At 35.2% G+C, this 24581-nt stretch overlaps 1 protein-coding gene across 5 annotated transcripts in view; it reads right to left on the reverse strand.

The window, feature by feature from the left end:
• Nucleotides 1-24581, reverse strand: part of DACH1 (dachshund family transcription factor 1) — a 374062-nt gene that overhangs the window by 223896 nt on the left and 125585 nt on the right. For all 5 annotated transcript variants that reach the window (XM_057424085.1, XM_057424083.1, XM_057424081.1 and 2 more), the window contains exon 2: nucleotides 2202-2317. In XM_057424085.1, the coding sequence (XP_057280068.1) occupies nucleotides 2202-2317 (116 nt within the window). The remainder of the gene's footprint in view (nucleotides 1-2201; nucleotides 2318-24581) is intronic.

Here is a 24581-nt window from a genome sequence, read left to right on the forward strand (position 1 = left end):
TGGAACACTATACCCTAGAGTGTGCTTCAAACAGTGTCAATGTTTACATTTTTCGTGCTGTTTGAGACTCAACATCACCACAATGGGAAAACAATCATGCTCACCCCTTCTCTTGTGGTAAGCCATGTAATGTGAAACCAGCTCAAACTTAATGACGATTTCATTTAAACCTTTCCTCTTCCGCAAGAGACTTACATAGCATCACCATCCTAAAAGGATTTGATGAATTATAATCTTACATATTCCTATCTCCTTTAATTTTGAATTTGTTTGGGTTTTGGTGGGTTTTTTTAATTATCATTTTTAAAAGACCTGTATCTGGTTTTGTGGGCTGATATTCTAAGAAATTGTATCTGTGTTTTCAGTACTATGTATTTTTATCATTAACTTCTTATGACCGCCTTTAAAGAACTAGAGAGAAACTGGATACTTTAGGCATTAGTTGTGGTTTTAAGCTGCTTTCTTAGAAGAAAAAAAATTGCAAAAAAATCCCCAGAAGATACTATGTCAAGAGGTGATCTGCTCTTACATATTAACTGTAACACAAAATCCCAAACGGTACTGTTGACAGGGGTTTTTTTCCTGTCTCTCTCTTTTTGACCTGCTTGTTACTGATTTCTTTCATGTCATCTCCTTTGTACTTTTTACATGCATTTTTTCTTTGATATTTTCTTACTTCCCACAAATAATGTCTTTGCTTCTGCAATTTTTAATCTCTCCCTCATAAACACAAATGCTTGTACCCTAAAAAAACTTTTGTTCTTTTCCCACACAGACCCTATTATTCTCACATTACATTCATTCTGCATCAACTCCATCTCCTTCACTGGATTTTATCCTGTAAATACTACTGTTCAAGATATTTCAAACTGGATTCATTTTTTTGCTGGTCACAATTGCCCAGACTACCACGGTGAGTCCTACTTGCCTGACGCCCTCCTGTGCCTGACTGCACTCTCAGTGTCATTCCTCCTTCCCTCTATTTACTTTATAACTCTCTCTTTACCAGCCCATCTGACTTCTCTTGATTTTGTCACTCTTCTTGATCTTTAGCCTTTTGAAAAACTGTTAATTTCTAACAAATTATTTCTGGCTATGTGTCTATCTCACTATTGTAAAGCAGCTCTTGAGCCCTAAGGCAAATTGGCATGGCCCCACTTTTGTCCAGAGAGCTAAACTCTCTTCACTTTCTTCCCTTTTCCAGACAAGACATTTGCATCCACACTGCCAACAGTTTCTGGCATATGGTATTTCCTGAACTGTGCATATTTTTAGTCAGCTATGACCAAAACCATGCCAAAATCATGTTCATTCTTTAACAAACTTGTGATCATGGGCAGGTACTCAAACATTCACCCATCTATCCAATATCCAAGACCCAGTAATAGTCCTCTCTATTTGTATCTGTCTAGCTTATTATCTTTGCCTTAGAAAACAATCAGTGCTTGAGTCTGAGCCATGCAAACAAGCAGGGAGAAGTGGAAGCTCAGGTGACTTTTGCTGAAGCAAGTGGGAAAATTTACCTCATCTGTAACACAAAGAGAGAAAATATGACACTGCCATCAACAGCCTGACAGTTGGGTGCCTCTGTCTTCAGGTGGCTCTGTTCATCTCCTTCCTGCAACATATCCTTTCTTAACTATATCTAAGCACAAGTCACTGCTAGGAGATGCTGCAGCAACTTTCAAAGGAAAACAGTAGTATAAGAAACAGATTGTTACAGAACTTTACATTAGTATAAGGCCTCAGGAGAAATATCAAAGTAGAATTTCAGGATGAAAAATTAAGAAAAATGTGTGCGCAGCATGGAGCTATTTTAACTCCATTTCTTCAGGCAACTATATTCATAATGACATTATCTAATCAAGTAAAGCAGCAAAAAATCAGAAGATAACCAATCTATTAAAAATGAATAGAGAGATTATTGTCTAATGATAAGTAAGTCATGCTCTGAATGCTTTTTTATAAAGAATGGGAAAAAAATATAAATTATTACTATTTGCTTGGCTATTTGTATTTTAAAGTACTGCGCTGCCAGAATTTCCATTACATATAATGCATTTACGTATCAATAATGTTACATTATGGGAACTCCCTTGTGATAGCTGGGTGCTGATTTCCTAGACTTAATTTATTAACAGGCGGATGTAAGCCATGAATTCAACAGATTGTCCATGTGAAGGTGTTTCTAGTGATCCTACCTGTTGGCGGGATGATTCCAGGAGACATTAGGCCTGGGACAGAATGTGGCATGATATGAGAATTCTCTGGGGAGGTGACACTTTGAGTCCTCTTAGGAGGCCTTCCAGGTCTAGAACTGAAACAAACAAACAAAAAAATTTTTACAATTAAGCTGTTGTCTTACACATCATTTCAAAGTTGTTTCAAGTGGTAACATGGACTGTAAATAAATTTGTTTCAAGGACGGTTGCTTTTGCAGTTAGATGTAATAGACTTCCATCACTAATTAGATTACATGCTGAATTCATTTTCCTCATTGAAGATCAGCACTCTTGATGCATAATTCATAGCCTGCACCTCGTTACCTGCTTCTTCATATTAATATCTATACACAGTTTGAATTGCCTCGTTTGCATATGCTAAAGTTCTGCATGCAGCCTTCAGCACGAAAATTATGCACTAACTTGTAATAATTATTACAGTCAGCCTAGTATTGATTTATGAGACTTTTAAAAACCAAATATGTGTAGTACTTGTAATGAATGATATTTTAAGGTTCTTCAGGAAATTAAAAGGCAATGGTTGCCTAAGGAAATGTTCTGCTTGTTTGATTTAATACTACAGTTAGCTGGGAGGTGGAATGAAAGAGTGATTCAGACCTATAGCCCATTTTTCGATGATATGTTTTATTACTTCGCACTGCTAGCCTGATACCTGGATGATAAATGACAATACATGCCTAATGTGTGAAAAGGTCTTGCAATTTCTTTATTTTTTGTCATTTAAAAGATAAGTCAAGTTATCATTTAACCCTTATTCTATTTAAAGTGAAAATCTCACTAAGACACCTTACTTTAAATATACTACTTTATGTCAAAAAGGACACAGAGTTATTTGTAGGATATTGTTAAGCTTACATCTGCCCAGTATAGAAAAATAAAGGGCGTCACGTTTAAGCACTCCTTGTCTGCTAAATGCTCACATACACAACTTTTCATCTCCTGGACGTGTAAGTAGCATACAAATTAGATACGGATTACAATGAAAATACTTATTACCCACTTACATGCAAATATGTACCTGCTACATACAACACGTATCCAAAGGCTTGTATTCTTATGTACAGATCACAGCACTGTACTATTGCAATAGCTTATAACTACTTATTTAGGGGACATTGTGGAATAACTTCACAGAAAAGGTGATGTTCAGTTCTAGCACTGCAGTGTTAACCTGTGCTTTGCCAAACATTTGAGGTTCTTGATTCAAAATAAGAAAGAAAGAAAGAAAGAAAGGTGGTTCTGAAAGATTTTGCTCATGAAGTCCTCACACTTATTTACGAAACTCTAATAAGCATATGGTATTTTTAGCTATGCTGGGGCTGCAGAAGGAGGCAGATACTAAAATACATGTTTTGTTTTCATATTCATTCCCCTTGTGTTTGGAAATACCTTTTTTGGAACTTCTATAACCTACCTTCAATAAAACAAAAACAATCAAAGTACAGGGCATTTTCTTGGAGTTTAATGACTCAAGGCATTGAGTCATTAACCTTAACTGATCATTAATTCCCAACTTAATGTCCTGAGCTAAGGTCATTATTAAAATTATAAGCTTGCTAATTTCTTTGATTGGTTTGGGATTTTTGAGTTTCTTTACTACAAACAGAAGTGTCATATGTTCACAACTGCAAGAAAAACAGTTGTAGAGAAATTATGCTGTCTTACTCCAGCTCACAGAACCAAATTCAGCATCTTCCTTTTTTCTTTGAAATTTCCTTTGTGATTTACAATAAAAATAAACATACCATGAATACACGTAAAACTGATAAAAACATTATAGCCAAAAATTATGTGATTTAAATGGAGTGTTTCTAATATATTCACCCACCAAAAGAAACACCACAATGTAAGAAAATTTGAATGGTCCACTGTTCTCAAATCACTGATGAGAGTATGCAAGAGCCTGACAACAGCATAAAAAACACAAGCAGGGTGCCACAGCATAATGCACAACCTACTACCAATGGCTTCCAAGTCTTAGAAAACCAAGTTCATGCCTGCAAAGACTCTTTTTGATGCTTTCTACCAAATATACCCATGCTGAAGCCTGAACGCTTTTGTCTTTGATTTTTAAGGAATAAAACCACCCTTTTCAAAGCCTAACAGAAGATAACCACGGAACAGAATTGTGAAGTGACACTGAAATACCCAAGGCAAAACTCTTTGGTTGCCTTCTACAATCAAGTTGATCATGCTGCACTCTAGAAAAGGCCTGTCACCCTCAAAACCATAAAGAAGCCCAGTAACCTAACTCTTCCCCATGATTTATATCAAACTCTATTAAGGCTTTCCATGAAGTCCTATACTCCCAATTCCAATTCAACTAGGAATATTTAAGTGAAATTTCTGAGAAGCAAAGCTCTTTCATCCTGATATATTTTTAAGAGACAAAGCGTTAATTCCAGTTTACCATTAAATGGCATTTATGTATTTAAGAAATGTTTGCTCCTTGTAACAAGTCAGAAAAAACACATTAAGATGCATTAAGAATTACTTCTTAAGGTCTGGAAGCTGTGATTTAGAGTCATGGCAGACTATGCAATACACAATTAAAAACAGTAAATTTGACTGTCCCCAAGAACTGATTAAGTAACAATAATTGTCTTTTTTTTATTTAGATTATGTACTTGTTTCATTAACCAAATTCCAAACTTGAAATACTACCATTTTATAAGATCTGTTTTCAAACTACGCAAATTGCAAGAATTTTGTATGAGTCATTACCAGAGTTATGGAATAAATGGTTTGTAAAAGTTACTTTAAAAAATACTAACTTTCATTCTATTTGAAAACTTCCATATTGTTTTGTACTTCATTAGCATTTTATAGCCTTATGATAAACTCTTAAAAAAGCATTAAAACCATAGCAAATGTGTTTAACTATCATAAACAGATGATAAAAACAGCTTAATGAATCATTTTGTTGGTATTTTTCCTAAACTTGTGTAAAGACCTATTTATTTTTACTTTAGGACATGCTGACTTTCATTCCAAAGTAAGAGCTTGCTTCAAAGTACTCATGTTCCTATTTTGTATCAGATGAAGATCTGTTTTCAGTACTAAAAAAAAAAAAATATTAAATAGCAATGAGTCGATTTGTTATGCAAATGGCATACTTAAGCACTAGAGCAATATATTTTTCTAGTTGATGTCATGGAAACAGAAAAATCATGATTTAAAACCTGTTGATAGTAATTTTTTTACTCAAATTTATATTTTATATGTAAGCATTTATAGAGATGTAAAAGATAATGCAAGCTTTCGTCTTCTGTGTAAAAAAAAAAAATCATTGGAAGAACAACACTGATTCTCCTGAAGAGCCATTTGACTTCTTAAGGTAATGCTAATTATCTCAATGGGTAAACTACTCAAAGCAGACCCATTTTGATTTTGAAAAAGACTGCCATTTGAATTTTTTTAGAGCTAAGATAAACAGGCTGAAGAGCCAAAACACAAAAAAACAGCGTAAGTCTTGTGAATACCTGGGGTCATAGTACTGAGAAATCAAGGAGTCTTTTGGGACTGCAAGAAGACACTAGAAGAAACAGACCTATATCTGAAAGACATAGCTGGTCTTTGTCTCTACTGTTTCATTCCTTGAAGATTAATTAGAGAGAGCAGCTATTTGGCAATTTCAACAAAGATTCAAGGAAACCACAATGATTAACTGTTTTAAGGAGCTGAGGAAAAGTAAAAGAGAAGGTACTAGTTCCTCTTCCACCCATTAAAAGGGATATGCCACAGAAAATTTAGACAATCTCTCTGCTTTTAGAAACATAAACATGGCAGTTAGATATTTTCCCTTCTAAAACTGAAGTTTTCATACATGAGATATCTTTTACCATATGATGAAGAACAAAAAGAAAGCTTCCTACAGGACCACATACTACTTAGTCCTCTGTTTTCGAAGTGGAGCACCTAAATGCATTTCGCTCCTTCAAAATTTGGTCACCTTATATAGGCTTCTGTAAGCTTTGTATCAAAATGCGCTGACTTTTTTCAGGGCTTAGAAGACATTAACACAGCCAACTGAGCTTTATGATTTTTAGACAGCTACCACAATTTACAATTACAATATGCCATTATGCAATAGGGGAACCAACTGTGCAGACTGGTGAATGTTGAAATTCTAAAGGGAGGGAAATATTTTCTTCATTAGCATCAGCTATTAGATATCCAGAACACTTTCTAGAACCAGTGAAAATAAATCCATCAATTTGTGGCCAGATTTGTGTTTCACCCCTTCAACTTCACAAATACTTCTAGGAATACTATGGCTCTAGCATTTTCAGCTTTGAAGGAAAGGATGTGTATGTCTTCCACACTGTGACTGGCATGAAATGTACAAAACATGAGAAATAATTAACAGTATATTGCCCTAAAATACAACTTTTCCAAAGCAGGTTTTTTTTGGTCTTTCATCAACATATATTTGACTTACATCCTTCCTGCGTTACTGAATCTAGACAACAGACAGCTAAATTAAATTAAAAAAAATGGAAGAATCAGGAGTTCTTATCAGCTAAAATGTTGTGCTTTGATTATACTTTTAAAGCTTTATACACCTCTGACTGGGTTATCGAAGTATGAGCTTGCTTCTAGAAATCTTTCTGGTAGTGGAAAACAATTAAAAGCAGACAATCAGCAGGTGTGGTCCTGTACAATAACATAGAAAGAGGTGAAGTGAGAATAGGTATGGGTTTATCTACAGAATTTAAAAGTAAGCAGATTTTTGTCTCTTTTCACTATCTATCAGGAGACAGCCGTAACTTTAAAATGTAGGGTCTCATCCTTGAAAGCCTTAGACACCTAGACCTCCCACTGACTTCTATGAGAATTCTGAGCATCAGGAAAGGTATTGGCTCCAAAGCAGCTGAAATTCTTCATGAATCACATATACCTCTCAGAGTGTGTTACTAGCACTTTATGGATGACTGATTGCAAGGCAAAACATTTACTATAAAATGAAAAGAGTGTGCAACAAAGTTGAGATAATGACGTGATTTATCTTTCTTATGTCCTGACTTCGAGGAATAATTGTGCAAAATTAACTCTAGACAAAGTTTCACTCTTTAAAATTTTATTCAATACATGAAGTACTCCTGAAGAAAACAGCAACTCTGACCAGCTGAAAGAAGTCAAACAGCCTTTCTAGCTGAAACTAATTATTTTCAGGGATGGCTTTCTACATATACAGGTTTATTTTTAAACTTGTCTGTGAACATGTTAGTACACAAAAATATTGCCCTAATTTGAAACTGAGCAAACATGATGCAATGAAGCTGCCATTGGTCAGGCAGTTTTATAATCAATAATACTGGAGGGCGGCAGAGAGAGTTACACTCTGGAGGTAATAGGCAGCAAATCTGTAACAAACATTTGGTGTATTTATTTAATGTATTTTTTATGTTCTTAGAACTGCTTAGAACAGCTCTGAATATCAGTATCAATTTTAGCTACATCAGCATTTATTCACCTCATTTAGGTGCATATTGAAAACCCAGGCTTTATTTCTCAGTTGTTCCACCTCCCTTCAGTGCTTCAAAGCCTGATGCAGTATCTTTGACCTCAAAGAAGCCAGCTGAATGAAATTTAGATGAACCACCACAGGAAGTAGTTATTATTGTGCTAGCTGCAAGATGACCACTGCAAAAGGGCTGAGCATGTCACAGTCTGAGGCTACTTGCTGACTTAATGCAAAGTCAGCGATGTCCTGCAACAACCTGTAACCAAAGTCAGTGGACTTTTCTCACATGGTATACATGGTATACATAGTATTTCTGGTTTTAGCTTCCATGCTGCTCTCAGTGTCACACATACAGTCTCCACACTAATAAGACCTGAGCCAATGCCGCGTCAATTTTGAAAAATAAGGTCTAAGAAGCCTGACTAAACCTTTTGTGTAATTTAATTCCTTTAGTTGGAAAAAACGCTTGCCAAGGTAACCTTCATAAATATTTCTCATGCACTGAACTAACACTTTAAAGGCACAAAAACGACAAAGTACATTGATCTAAACCTTATAGTTTACTATTTTAAGTTTTTCCCTTCTATCCCCACTCAAAAACAGAGGAAAAGAATGCAGTTCCAAGACTGGGCATATATCTATTTTGGCAGTTACTAAAACAAACACTAGAAATCACACCATGTCCTTTTTACTTGCAGTAGTCATATAAAACAATAAAACAGTGCAATTACCTAGAATTTATTTTTCTTCTCACAGTTAAGCAGAAAATGTTCTCACACAATAATTAGCGCTGAACTCATGATATATTAGAAGGACTTACTGAGACAGCAAAGTGCTGATAAAAATAAATACAAAGATCTGTTTAAAAATCTTCACAAGAAGTACATTAATGATCAAAAGAATTACAGCATGTTACAGAACTGAGCACAGTGGAGAAAGCATGCTAATAAAATATTAATGCATTTCAGTAACAGAACACTGTACTGCTATTTTTGAACCAAAATGGCCAAAAAGTTGTATTTGGTCAAAAATGCAGTACCAGCTTATCAGTGGTTCAAATAATTAAGTTAAATGGAACAAAACATATTACACTCCATACCCCATTCCAAAGCCATCTTACCACAGTAATACACAAGCACTGGTTAGTACTAGGATCCTAAGCTTTTTCGGAGGGATAGAGAAGACCTTGTTGAATTAATTCTTTTCCTAACAGACCAGTCACGCAATCATCATGTCATTTCCATCTTCCTCAACACTAAGCCCAAATCACTATGCTTTTCAGCAAGATCAGGAATATTCTTCATACAAGAGCATAAAATATAAGGTACAAGAGTACAACAATATGTGGATTATATATTATAGCAACACCTACCAGCTCTTACGTGAGGGTTGAAGTTCCACTACAAACACAATGAAAGAATCTAACAAAAAGATTCTACCTAACTGACCTTACTACTTGAATATATGAGTGACCCGAAGGTCAAGAAAGGAAATAAAACCAGTTAGAAATCCCACTGTTACAGGAGCAAATTACAGTATCAGATTTGAATACAGCTGTGATTGTACTTAAGTTTAAAATATTACTGAATTGTGACTGCTCTTTTTATGAAATTGAGATCTGCAACTTGTGAAAGGCAAAAACACATAAGAAATTAAACTAATTCTGTTGGGTGGCAGAATTTTATGATGCCAGAAGTAAATTAAGCCAAAAAGTTGATTGTTTCATCTAATTATGTGAAACAGTAGATCTGCCTGAAAGTTCTTAAAACACTTAAGTATGTTGGCTTTCATGACTATGTAATAACTGAAACACAAGCCTCTGATGATGACAGCTGTACAAGCTACAGTAGAAAATAAGTCTGAATAAACAATGAAATGCAATTATTAAACAGAACACATGCATAAATTCAAACCATATTGATAGACTTTTACTTGCTATAAACATTGCAGCAGAAAGCATACTTGTAATATCCAACAGCAGTACAGAAATCTCAGCACTGGAATCCCAAAGAGAATTTTTCAGGGAGACTGGAAATACCAAGCATAAAACCTTGCAAAATTGTATTTATTTCCTCTATTTACACTGCTTTATTTTCAGAAGAATTCCTGCAACTACAAAAAAAACTACAAAAAGCAGAGACCTAAAGTGCACACTTCCCACAAAGGCTCTTTCTGTCGAGTTATAATAGATGCCTTTCCCATATCACTCAACCTTACAGCAGAAACCACACCTATAATTTAAATATGCAAGCTAAATTATTCCTTCTAACAGTGTTATTCACCCACATGAAACCCCAAACTGTAACAGATGCAAAGTCTATTTTTTCCTAAACTGTTTTCATCTTTTCTTAGGCTTTTAATTCTAAAAACATCGTCTCAAAACAACATCTACTATGTATATTATAAAAATGTCAAGCACGGAGCTAATAGGTCAGAAAGGCCAGTTTGATCCAAATGACACAATCTAAAAAAATTTTAAGCTTTCATTTTTCAAAAGAAGTTTCAAGTTCCTGAGATGACTCCTAATGTCAAGCAAGTGTAACTTATGTGGTTATGTCTGTTAGAGTCTGCATATGGCCTGAAACAATGATTTAAATGTATGAACTTTAGTTGGAATGAACAGTCCTGCTTCAAGGCTTGTTTTCTAACCATCTGCATTCATCTCTGCATAGAACTTGTACATGTAATTATGAATTTGTGAACATAAATCAGATAATTACATGTACAAATAACCAATTAGACTCAAAGCAGAATTAGGAATATAATAACACACTCCTCTTTGAACACATACATAACCACACATACATAACTGAGTATCTTTGTTTAAGAAATTTTTGTTTAACTCATTTAGAAAAATAACATCTGATTTGTTTTGCAGTAGGACACACTGGGCAGCAGCTGTCATTATGACAGCCATCTAACAAAAAAAAAAGAACGGAAAAAAAAAAGCCTACCCCTAATAAACATGCCCACCATTGCTCAAGGGGTCACAGAGCTGGTGTTCATTACCACCTATATTAAATTTAAGATACATAAACATTTCAATGCTTATTCAAGATCAAATAAGAAAACAAAACAAAACCAACCAAACATACACACACAAAAAAATAAAAACAAAACAAAAGAAGTATTATTCCAGGTAAGTATCTTGTGAAAATATTCTGGTTCTCCTGGCAGGTTTTTAATTAATATGATATTCTTATTTGTAACAGTTAATAATGGAGTTCTACCATATAAGTGTATCCACTGGAATATATGAATGCACTCGTCACTTAATTGGCCACAATTCTTTGCATGAAATGATGAAACAAGTGAACTATCACCTTTTTAATGAAGCTGCCTATATCTTAAACCCTTTGCGCTTTAAAAAACTATTTATACTCAAAATGAAAAATTTTATTCTAGCTTCTGCCAGAGACTGTGGTTAATGTTCACTGCCCTTTATTCACCTTATTTTTAATTCTGAGAACCCACACTCATTAACCGTACACTTCCAGTGAATTGCTGGAACCATCTAAATAAAAGCTTGAAAGTGACTTTTATTGTACATTTGAGAGTAACTGTGCTGATATGAAATACTGAAAAGACTCTCCGTTAGTCTGTACAGCTATAACTGAGCAGCTGATGCAACACAGATTGATGGTCACAATGCAGTATTCATTAAAATCTAGAATTTAAACCTTTAAATACAGTGGTTTGTATCTGTGCATACGTAAAAACACAAATCTACAAATAAATCTACTAGACAAGTGCTTAGCATTAAAAATTAGAGGCTTTTTTTTGAGCAGGCAGTATCTAGGGTCATGGTGAGGTATTTACGTCGCGTGGCACTGTGCAAGCAACAGTGGTGAAATGAGTCTGCTCTCTGACTACACTTCTGATACTAGTAACTAAAAGTTAAAGAGTATGTGCAGCATTAGTTTCATTTCCATCATTCAGACTTCGAAATGTTTGGGACAGAAACCAGCTATCAGTATAGCAAGGGGTTTGTGCAGCACCCAGACAATGGTTATCACTTAAACCCCATGTGGACCAAGAGATACAAGAGAGGTGATTGCCCTTGTAAATGCTCTTTAAATAGTAAATCCTTGTGTATACTCTAGCTGGAACTCCAAAACACAGCAAAATACAAACTCATACTGAAAAAAGTAAATTATGGCATTTTCCAGGAAAACGCCTGTGTACCCAGTTGCACAAAATCCGTTTGTGAAATTAAGACCCCAGGTGCATTAGAGTGTTCCAACTTTGTAAGTCTAGATGCAGCCTTGTATTATATTTCCCTTGTGCAAGGCAAGGAACAGAAACAATCACTCAAATTCAACCTCCCATTTTCTTTGCGGAGCAACATCCATAACCATATGAATAGCAGCAGTTTCCCCTCCTAAACAGTAGAACTAGAATAATTTGGATGATACAGAATACCAATCCAAGGCTCCCAAGTCTTAAAAAAAAAAAAAGAAGAAAGAAAAAATAAGAAAGACAGTACTATTAGTCCAAGTGGAAATACTGCAGTGATGCAACCAAAGACACTTCTCTGTGTTATCCTTTCAACAACTTAGAAGTCATTCAGTGCAGTCCTATCAAGCTATATCAAGTGCTATATTGCCGTAAACCTTAGTGTTTGTCAGCATGTTATTTGAAGGCCTGAAACACAGCCAGTGCTCAAAACTGTCCTGTAACTATCTTAGGTAAAGTCTGCCTATCAGAAATAACGATCTGCTACTAATGTGTTATCCTAAGGAAACTGAAAAGTTAATCAGTCATTTATGTTAAGTACTATGTTTTTAGGTAACAGGGTTGACAAATGTATCTACTTCTGATAAGACTTATTATTCTTCATAATTCTTTGTAATACTGGTCATTCCATTTGCAATCTTTATATAATAGAGTTGCATAGAAAGATATCAAAGATATCAAAGGACCTATTTTATAGAAATGTATAAATCAATTATTGAGAAGTTTATTTTAACATGTACTTTAACGTGCCTAATTATGGAACTGCTTTGTGACTGGAAAACTTATACATGTTCTAGCCCTTTTGCCTCCCATGTCCAAAGTCAGTATGAAGATATCAGACTTTGAAATAAATTTCAATTACTGCTCCTCTGTGTCTGAAAAGATCTGTGTTTCTCAAAAGCATCTCACATTAGCCAAAACAAAGAACCCCCAAAATAAAAGACCAAATCCATCATGTTATTGTAATGCTTATATTCTCATGTTGAATTAAATCAATTCATCCTTCCTTTTATGAACTTCACATCTTCAGCAGCATAGAACACATAAAGCAGAATTTCACGTAAGAGAATTCTATTATAGGAGTATGACTTCCAAGATAGTCAAAATGGCACCACAGACTTGCAGCACACTCTTCTGAGACATACTACATCTGGCCAGTACACACATCCATATGATGTTTGACTGTCATGCTCTGTTCCTGGAACAACTCCATATAAAACATGCATACAGAACTATCTTTTGGCTCTGTCCTTATAGCTTGTAGCACAATAAGATCAAATCCTGACTGTTAAGATTATAATGAAACACAAATTAATCATAATAATTACAAAAAGATTTTCTTTCCATGCCCAGTCAAGTTAGTCAAGAGTTAAAGCAGGTGCCAATTCACAACTATATTTCGATTCTTCATATTTTCTACTTTTCTGAAAGCTTTAGCTTCAAAACGTGACTTAAAGGCTTGGAAATGAAAAATAATCCAAAATCATCAAATAAATTAGTCCAAAAGTTTTTTCTCCTGATTTTGTTCTGGCTGGTGATCTCTGAATGTTAGATGTTGTAAATACTGATCAAGGTATCACGGTTCAGACTAAGTGGGATAATTTCATCAATGCATCAAATGCTTTCCCTAGGATGTTACCTGCTTGCTTGAGACTTCGTATTAGGTTTTGCAGTTTCAAGCTTCACTCCAGTACCAAATATGATACCAAAGAAACACCTACTTGACCAAACCACATGCTTTCTATGTTGTTAAGAAGTTCTGGCAGAACTGGGCTTTTTCTGTAGTAACAGATCAAGTTCTTAGGGAAAAAAAGAATAACCAGCATAAGACTATCCTTTTTGGAGAACAGGAATCAAATTAAGACATTATTCTGATCAGAAACTTGCTTGGTTACGTGCTTGGCTGAAGGTCAGAGTGATCTCTTCACGACTTTATAGCCTTCCGATACAAAAGCACATCTGATCTTGAACTGGACACTGAGAAGTTTAACAATATTTGAGGAAGAAGGTACTGCAATAAAATGGCAAATTAGATGAATCTTGTCACAGACAATTATCCTTCACTAAATTTTGACCTGGATATCAGATATATTCAGTTTTAACAGAACTGAATAAAGTGGCAACGTATTTGTTTTAAATGATGCTTTCTCATTTATACTGTCTTTTAAAAGAGAGAAAAGTCTTACAGTTTTTAAGCAATGTATTTCAAGTATACAGGCTTAGATACACAAAAGGAGTCTGGAAAGTGCAACAGAAAACTATGACAAGACATGCTTTGGACTCCGGGGCTTTATAGATTTAGTCCTTAGAAAAAACATTCTCTCTCACATAGTAACTGCTATGCGAGGTATATGTTTGTGTGTGTGCCCATATATATATTTATATACATACGTACATAAGTATATGTAGACCATAAAGTGGCACAGTGTCTACACACAGGAGTCTCTACTAGGCTGGTATTCCCAAGGCAACAGCTGTTACAGTCCCAAAGCACATTAAAGCAAAGGACAAATCAGTATAGACTTCATCATCTTTACTAAGCACTGATTGTGATCTTCTCCCCCACAGGGTTGTGACACTATGCACCACTCAAGAGAGCTAGAGAAAAGCACAGTACGTTAACAAGTCAACTGTAGCTTCTGCAACACCTTCATCAAGTACTAAATGGTGAAAGATGAGTATCTCCAGCCTGCCCATCATGACAGAACTACAAGGTTGATTGCTAGGAACTCCAGGCCCGTCAGTCAGACCTCAGTGCCAGATCATCTTGAGAGGCACCATATGGCACATACAGCACAACCAGGTGATGAGGCTCAGTCAGCATGGACTTATGAAAGGCATGTCCTGCTTGACTAACCCGATCTACTACCGTTACAAGGTGTCCTGCCTAGTGGATGAAGGAAAGGCTGTGGATGCTGTCTATCTACACTTCAGTAAAGCCTTTGACAGTTTCCCAGACCTTTCTCCTGAAGAAACTGGCTGCTCATGGCTCAGATTAGTGTACTGTTTGCTGGGTAAAAGCAAACAGATAGTCAGGCCCAAAGGGTGGCAGTGAACGGAGTTAAATCCAGTTGGTGCCCAGTCACAGGTGGTGTTCCTTAGGGATCGTTACTGGGGCCAGTTCTGTTTAATAACCTTATCAATGATCTGGATGAGGGGATCAAGTGCACCATCAGTAAGTCTGCAGACAGCACCAAGTTAGGTGGGAGCGCTGATCTGCTGGAAAGGCTGGATCAATGCACCAAGGCCAGTTGTATGAGGTTCAGCAAAGTTCAGTGGCAGGTCCTGCACTTGGGTCACAACCCCATGCAACATTGCAGGCTTGGGGAAGAGCAGCTGGAAAGCTGCCTGGTGGAAAAGGACATGGGCTGTTGGTCAACAGTCAGATGAATATGAGCCAACAGTGTGTCCAGGTAGCCGACAAGGCCAGTGGCATCCTGGCTTGTGTCAGCAATAGTGTGGCCTGCAGGACTAGGGCAGCAATTGTCCTCCTGTACCTGGAACTGGTGAGACCACACCTCAAACACTGTGCTCAGTTCTGGGTCCCTCACTACAAGAAGGACATTGAGGTGCTGGAATGTGTCAAAAGAAAGGCAACAAAGCTGGTAAAGGATCTTATGCGAAAAACCTGAGGGAACTGGGGGTATTTAGCCTGGAGTAAAGGAGTCCCAGGGTAGACTTTATTACTCTACAACTACCTGAAACGACGTTGTAGCAAGGTGGGTGTCAGTCTTTCCTCCAAGTAACAAGCACTAGAACAAGAGGAAATGGGCTCAAACTGCCACGGGAGGCTTAGATTGGATATTAGAAAAAATACCTTCCCCAAAAGGGTTGTCAAGCATTGGAACAGGCTGCCCAGGGAAGTGGCTGAGTCCCCATCCCTGGAGGTATTCTAACAGTTGGATTCAAAGTTCTTAAAGGTCTTTTCCAACATAAACAACTATGATTCTATATGCAAAAACGTATGTATATACTTCTGTAGTATGTGTACATACAGACTACAATCCCTACAGGTGATTAGCAGGGCAGGTGATTAGCAAGGCAGCTGATTAGTTGACTCAATAATATTAACATAACCATTTAAAAAAGAAAATGAGCACCGCAGTCAACTGAAAAAACAGATATCATTTGCTAAAGTATATCAAACCTAGAAGTGTAGTCAAGTATTTTCCTTATTTTTTTTCCTCCTTTGACAACATTATTGTTAAGACTCAAATGTCAATTCAGTTAATATCAATGTTATAGTGGGATGACTCTTCTGAATGACCACAGACCTCTCTTGTAAACATCTCTGGGTAGACAGACCCTAAGAGCATGTGCCTTGCACCACCATCTTGGAAGATTAATGACACATACTAAGTCAACAATATTATCTGCATGTTCCCCAAATATCTTAAATTAAAATACACATTCATCCTGGCCCAGTTTAGCATACTGCAAAATTTGTTTTTCTTAATGAGATCACATTTCATAATAATAGAGCTAGGCAACTCTGTAAAATAACAAATATAGACTCATCCCTGTAAGCTATTTTCCATAACTAACATTGTCTTGAGTGCCATTATCTCTTTCACTTAAGGAACAGTCAGATCTACCAATAGCTTCCCTTATGTAGAAAGTGGTTTATGGGAATTATACATAAAGACCTTTACAAATAAAAATGTGTTGTTGAAGATTATGCTGTGCCACAGCCTCCAGAGCTCAGTCAGATTTCATGCAAATCTTTCCATTAAGAAAATGTGCAATTGTTTGGTTTACAGAATTTCTTCATATCAGTACAGATAGCAAATTTTATTCTATATTGCACCCATTATCTGACTTACTCATTGGGCACTCATGCAATAGCTCAGCAATATGAAGTACTCATTGCTCTAGAATTAGCCTTCTTCAACAGATCACATGTAAAACACGATGTTGTGAAAACTCCTTTCTGCTTTCTCTCTTTTTCTTCCATATGTAATGAACACATTTATCTTAAGATTTAAACCCTTACATAACGGTATCTCACAAGTGGTTTACAACCTTGCCATAAATGTTAAATACATATGATTACATTTAAGATCACACTTTTTCATGAAAATGTTTATTTTATAACCATACTAAAAAGAAAATTATTGAATGGACAGGTTATATTTTAAAGAAAAAGCAAACATACTTATTTCAACAGGCTTACTGTGAGTTAATCAAAGTGAAAATTATGTAAACAAAAGTCAGTATTATAACACCCAGTTTGAAGTTTTAATTTTTCTATTGACTTAGTAACAAATTTAAATGCTAACAGTTTGGAAGATCAAATTAAATGAATACAAACATTTTGTTTAATGACATCAGCAGTCAATGCAGAACATCTATGTTTTACTTTAAAAGTGATCAGAAAATATTCCTTTGTTTACATTACAGATATTCAGGAGGTTTATATTTCTGTGTTCAATTTAAGATGAAAAAAAGATCATACTACCTTCAGGGCTCAAGGAAGCAATATGTTACAAATGCAGGATTTCTCCTTTTTTTTCTGTTTTGTAACCATGGTAAAACAATAGAAATGAACTTTCCCTGAACCTTTCTCTTTTAATGGCCTGGGCCCATGTCGACCCAGCAATGCAAGCTGGAACCTGATACTATCAAACTGACTGCTGCTAAAGCAATCACATTCAGCAGAAACTATACACAGTACATTATAATACTAATTTCAGCATCCCACAAAGCCAGTGCAAAGGCAAGCTATTAAAGTACTATATTCTATTGTTTAAAAGTGAGATTAATTCAATAGCCTAAATGCACCCAAAAACCATGAACTAAATGGCAGACTGTACAACTATATTGTTATTCTTTTATAATTATCATACTGTACCAAAGTGAAATTGCAGATAAGGTTCTCCCTTCCCTTCTCCCTTCAGAAAAAAGCACTACTGGATGAATTATTAGTAAACAGATGATTTGAGCCATTACAGGTTCATATGATCTTGCATTTGAATGAGGCATGTAATTAAATTATCAGGACTTTGTTCTAAATGCTTGAAAGAAGGAGAGCATGATAACCACATTTTTAAAAGGTAGAAGAACAGAAGAAACTTTTTTTTCTTATAGAGGACTACAGGCAACTAATGCATAAAGGCATAATTGATTAATTCCACTAATTAAGATATTTGTTATTCCTGCAATGGTAGCTTGATAAATAATGTATTAGATGTGGCACCATTTCCCATCAGTTCTGAAAAGATTGTAATGATGTTTCAAATACACACTGTTATAACCTGAATAGCTCACTTCTGGACATCTGGACATCCAGGAAAAAAGAAAGTAAAATATATTTTGAAGCTATGAAGAAGTCAGTCTGTAAATAGTGAATGTTTCATTACAACATACAAAAAAATCATCCACAGGCACTGATTTTTTTTGTTTGTTTAAAAAAAGTTTGTAAGGGGAAATATTAATTTAAACTAGCCCAAATTTTCCACAAATATTCAGTCAAAGTTAGTCATTCAGGACGTTTCTCTGGAGAACAAGAGACACCCTTCAAAATCTGTTCATCGCCTTCTATTTTAAGTCACCTGTACCAAGATGACATAAAGCACTTTTGGGATGTATTTATGGCTACAGTGCATATACAGGCCCTAGTCACCTAACTATTAGGCAGCTACAGTTCTCACCTTTAACAGAGCTACTTCAGAAAGAATCACTCCTTTAACAGAGCTACTTCAGAAAGAATCACTCGCTAGCTTGTATACTATAGTTTAAGATACAGACTACTTATCCAGAATGTGAAATACACAGACAGAAAAGAATTTCTCAATCCAAGCAGAGGGATACAACTCTACTTTGTTACAAAGAAAAATACTCATCATCCTGTGGGCAGGTCAGGATAATAACACTGAGGCTGAAGAAAAGAATGAGAAATCTACTAAACTACAAAAAGAAAGAAAAAAATAAATGTAATATTAGTAAGACTATTCACCTGAGAGGAGGATTTCTGCCTGCTTGTGGTTGGACTTGATGATCTTAAGGGTCTTTTCTAACCTATACCATTCCACGATTCTCATCTTTCTTCTCTTTCTGTAATCATGATTTTAAAGAAAGTGGTGACCACTCCACTTAAGACTGAAGACACTTAGTACACATACTCTGATCATGCACCACATCCTTCATAATAATTACATATAGGAATTTAATTTTCTTTGGGTTACAATCAAGTTCAGTGTGTGCCCAGTTTGAGCAGAAGAAAAATGCAAACTTTAGCCCAAGAGGGGGTTACATTCACTTAAACTTGTTGAAGAATGAAAACATGTTAAAACTTATGCTGGCTTTCAGCTTCAGCAGCAACCACATCACTGAAAATACTTGTCAAATTAAGTCTTAAACTGTTGTGCTTCTCTCCTCTGCAGATGCATATGAATTTTAATCCAGTAACGTCACAATATACAGGGGCAATCCTGTACTGCACAAAGTATAACATAAACTACCAAAATCAGACCCAAATTTGGGAGTTTATTTGTGCAATGTAAATGTTAAATGCTAGTATCTTGAGCATACAAGCATACCAGCAATATCTTCTTTTAGTGGCCTGTTTGTCTGGACATGTCAGACAACAGGCTTTCAGAACAGCTTCTGGTCTAAGTGTATTTGGAAAACACCTAACACACAATGATGCCAATATGAATTATTATGTTATGAAAACCACAGATTTTAAATAGGAAACAAAGATGCTTTATGAAGGAGGGAGGAATGAGAAGTGATGCTTTATGAAATGCAGCGAGTGACTACTAGGTTGGAAGGTGCCTCTTTTATTGCAGTTTCCCAGCCTTTATCTATACTAACTCTCTTCCTCTAAGCACGGTTTAGCACTTCTTCCTCCTGTTGCCCATTTTTTCTCCTTTTTTCAGAAATTCTAAATTGACTCGACAGATTTTTGATCATCCATTTCTACTACCAACTAGCCAAGTTGAACTTATCTCTTCTGTGTTTATCGCTTCTTTGGAAAATGGTAATGCATGGCAAGTAAGCCAGTTCCACGAGGTGGGGGCAGTGAGTGGAGAGGGAAGGAAAACTGAAAGACTTCCTTTGGAAGCAAAAGCTCAAGACCATGAAAGAGCCTCTGTCTTAGAGCGTGGAGCAAAGATTGCACAGGAATTTATTAGTCTCCACTGCCTGGATTTGGCATGAAAGAAGATTTGCTTGATATCCTTCCAGCATTGTTACTGTGCCGCCACTGGCAACAGTGGTCATCAGCCCTTTTCTTTATAATCAAAGGAAAGACTCCCTTATATTTTTGTGGGAATTGTATCATACCCATTGGTAGTTCACAGAAGATACAGCCAACCCAGCTTTGGAAAAAGTGCCTTTAACTTGCAAGACCTTGGTCCATGTCTCTACAACTTAAAAGAAATTAGAGAGAACAGAATTAAGCAAGATATATTTTCTGTTCCTGTGCTGGGAAAAAGAAAGAAAAAAAAAGAAAAGAAAAAAAGCTGCCAATTTCATGGTTCTGGAAAAAAAATGGGCTGCATGACAGTGGAAATGGGAGAGAGAACAGCAGAGTGAAAAACAGCTCTCCACGTAGAACATAAAAGCAAAAACCAATCTTCATGCAGAAGAAAAGATACAGAAGAGAAACAGAAAATTTCTTGGCAATGATATCCCCCAGACCTGTAAAACAACAGAAATTGTAAAGTATCAAGAACTACAGATTGAATCTTACAGGTGGATTATTCTACACCTACACAATGCTATAAAGCCTTGTCCATTTCCAGGGGCTGCTCACTGTGTTACTTTTTGCCAAGCACAGATCAAACGCTCCTGACAGACTTGAAGAAAGAAAGATAACCTTACGTATATCTGATTCTCAGAATAGCAGTGAACAGGCAGGTAGAGATGTGTATGCAAATTATCAATTTTATTATAATATTGCTTGCAACTAAACATAATTACATCCTAAAATACATACTTGCACACTGGGAAGATTTTTTTTCTTTTTGGTTAAAGGAAGAAAATAAATTACTGCAACATATACAAATTTTGCTCATTATTTTCTTACACTTGTTTATATTCAGAAGTAACTATATGAACTACCTGAATATCAAAATGATTTTTAATTAGTTTCAATAAACCAAATTGAATAAGTTTTCAAATTACAAATATGCTCTACCAGATTACATATAGGCCAAAACCAGTAAATTTTTTATGCATCTTAGAGCATTTTGAAGCATTTACATATAGGTCAAAACCAACAATTTTTTTATGCATCTTAGAGCATTTTGAAGACCAGGAAATATGAAAATATGAAAAACATGGATAAAATAAGGAAACAATTATTACCTTACAGAAACAAACAACTTACTAACCTAGGTTAACCAATTACCATATACCAATAAAATACAGTTTAAGCCTAATATTTGTGAGCAGGAAGATCTGACCGATAGAAACATACTAATAGCAGACAAATACCAACTGAACCAAACAATTTTGACACACCAAAACCTTTTTAGTTTTCAGAAAAACTGTGTAACTATATTGTCAACCAAATAACCTAAAATATTAAGTCGTCATTGCCCTTTTAAATCCTTTCAACTAGAATTCCCTAATTGTTCCCTCACTTTATCTCACAGTACCAGTAAGTAAATAAATTAACAAAATAGCTTTTATCGCACAGAATAACCTTTTAACTGAAGGATTATCTCTGGTTTATTTTTCATTTCTTTCTCTGCAGATAGCAGTTCATGCCTCATTGATTAGTTTGCTGAGGTGGTGACCAGAAATGAAAACAAGGTCTCTCAGATATTGCCAAGACCTGAAAATGTATATATACCAAAAAAAAGGAAAAAATAAAAAAAGCTAATATATGCTATGCTTCCAGAATTCAGCTTCTAAACATTGAGAGTCAATGGTCAGAAGGTTCATTTATTCCAATCAGCCTGTGCCATGATGCAATTCCACAAACAACTCTAAAATGTCAGCTCTGTGGTTTGGTTTTGGTTTGCTTCCCATTTATACTTTTATAGCATATTCCTTTTTCTTTCTTTTTCTCATTTTGCGCTTTTTAAACGCGCAGGACACCAATGATATCGAACAGTACTGTTTCAAATCAGGATTTTGTATGTTTTTCTAAAAGAAATTATTTCAAAAAGCTGAAATCCATTTTGAAAAGTCAAAAATACTGTGTTCAGCAAAGAGTTAATCTGGATTTGTTTGGGGGCGATTTTTTTTCCTGATTTATGTTTTAAACTTTCAATAGAAAAAAAATGTAGTTTTCATGGAAGGTGCCAGATTAACAGCTATGTATGTCAAAGTCCTCTATCCTCGTATTTGGTAAATCCCATTCTTTAACTGAAGGGACCATGATTTCAAGTGCAACAGAAATTCAGCTGTTCTGTTTGTTTAGACTTCAGCCTCTTTATCAAGCCTACATGTATCACCAACGGGAATAACAGTTTCTATGATATGCAAAACTGAACTGATCAACATAATTCCTCTTGGATATTAAAAAAAACAACAAAAAAAACCCAAAAAACCAAAACCCAAACCAACCAACCAAAAAAAACAAACCCCCAAACAAAACAAAACAAACACACCACTATGTTAGCAATGCTATTGGGTTCAGAACATAAATACTAAACCAACACACATACACTAAACATGCATTGGAAGGATCAAGATTTCAGAGAAGAAATAATGTGAATTATACATTTCCTGATATGTTTCAAAGATTGTTGAACAACCTATACAAACAAGAACATAGTTCTGCCATTTGATGCAAGTGAAATTTTACTACTGGCCTCTGGGGAAGAAGATATGAGAGTCTTGTGAGGTGGACCACAAAGTCATTTATTAAAATTTCACTCACAAAAATTATGATAATGCAATGTTAATTTTTTCAAACCTCTGGTACCTTAACCTTGCTGTATTCATAAACAGATTAAAAGATAATAATTTGCATACCAGATGTACATGGACTTCTCCAGCATATGAACAACTGATCTCAGACAAGTGCTATACACAGAATAACATTTCAGGTAAAAGAATCTGTCACTATGGCAAACAACATAATTCATTCATTTTCAACACTGGCACAACATGACAAATCAAGAATAGCAGGAAAGCTTTTTTTTAATGTCCTTGAAGAAGGCATCAAGCATTTGTTTTGTTTTAACATTAATTAAGCTAAATCTGATAACGTATTTTAATTACACTGCACAGACTACTGTTTATATGAAGTATCCTACTGGTAAAAATGAAGGCCCTCATTCAAGAAATTGCTTAATCATGTGCATAAATTCCTTTAAATTTAGGACAGAAAAACTCTTTAATTAAAAATAAAATTTCAATGTTTTGCCAGTGATTTAAGAGGCCACTTTCACTTTGCAGTGAATCTCAGACCATGGGCACATCCCATAAAACTACCCTCTTCTTATTTAAAATAAAAACACTGTCAATGAAAGAATTGGATTATCACATCTCATGCTACTTTAGCAGGTTTTGATGAGCTGACAGTAAACACAAAATTCACATGTACATTCATCCATGAACACATAATATCAAACTTTTACTATTTTAACATTATGATGTCATAAGGTTTATGAAGATCTACAAAGATTTTCAAGTTTACTTCTTTAAAATAAATGGACATTTAAAAACCTATCAAAAGTGGTTAAGAAATCTCACAATAGAACAAAAATTACTAATTTTTAGATTCTATTATTCCATTTTCCACCTTAGTAGTACTGAGCAATTACAGTTCCAGCCTCAGACATGAAAAAAATGTATTTGTTTCACTGTAAGTAAATCACAACATACTGAATACCAAAAAGACTTCACACAGGAATGGATTTCCTGCATTTTTTTACTAACTAAGCATCAATTAATGTTTCTGACTACATACATTCACACAAACATTTTGACATAATATCTAACATACAATAAAATACTATGGATGTCTACCTTTTTTCTTTGTGCTTTCATCTATGAATTTTTTTTTCTATTAGAAATATCTATTTTTATTGACCCTATTTCTATATGGAATGAAATCAACGCATGTCAAATTATTAAAGTTCCTGACGTTTATTCCATGACTCCAACAACACACTGATGTAAGATACTGCTCCATAATCGAAAGAATCTCCTCTAGATTCTACAGGAGTTCAGATTATTACAGATTTCCATTTATTTTCTTCCTTAAAATACCCAAACCCTGGTATAACACTTACAGACAGAACATGTTCACAAAAAATATGCAAGTGGAGAAACAGTTTTATTTCTATCTTATTAAATGAAGTAATAATTTTCATGGCACCCATCTGCTCAAAACTCAGTATCAGAGAGATGTTAACACGGATATGCCCATAAAAGCTCTAGGAACTGATAAAACAGGAAATAAATATCTTAACTATTTTTAATTTTTAGCCAGTGCTTTCATGTGCTTCTCAATCCATCAAAATCTAAACAGATTTATATTTTAAGGAAATAGAAAAAGTATTAATTTTGAATCCTTAGAATACTGCATTAAGTTTTCCATGTTATGAACTAGTGTCTCTATTTTAATGAATTATGAGCCCTTTCCCTGTTAAGTTGTCCTTGATCTAAAGATTATGCTCCCGCTAAAGGTACATTATACAAATGTCTATATTCAGTCATCTTTTGTCAAT

The sequence above is a fragment of the Pezoporus wallicus genome, unplaced genomic scaffold (assembly GCF_028554395.1).
Source record: "Pezoporus wallicus isolate ANWC-B61680 ecotype Strahan unplaced genomic scaffold, APGP_CSIRO_Pwel_v1 contig_16, whole genome shotgun sequence".
NCBI lineage: Eukaryota > Metazoa > Chordata > Aves > Psittaciformes > Psittacidae > Pezoporus > Pezoporus wallicus.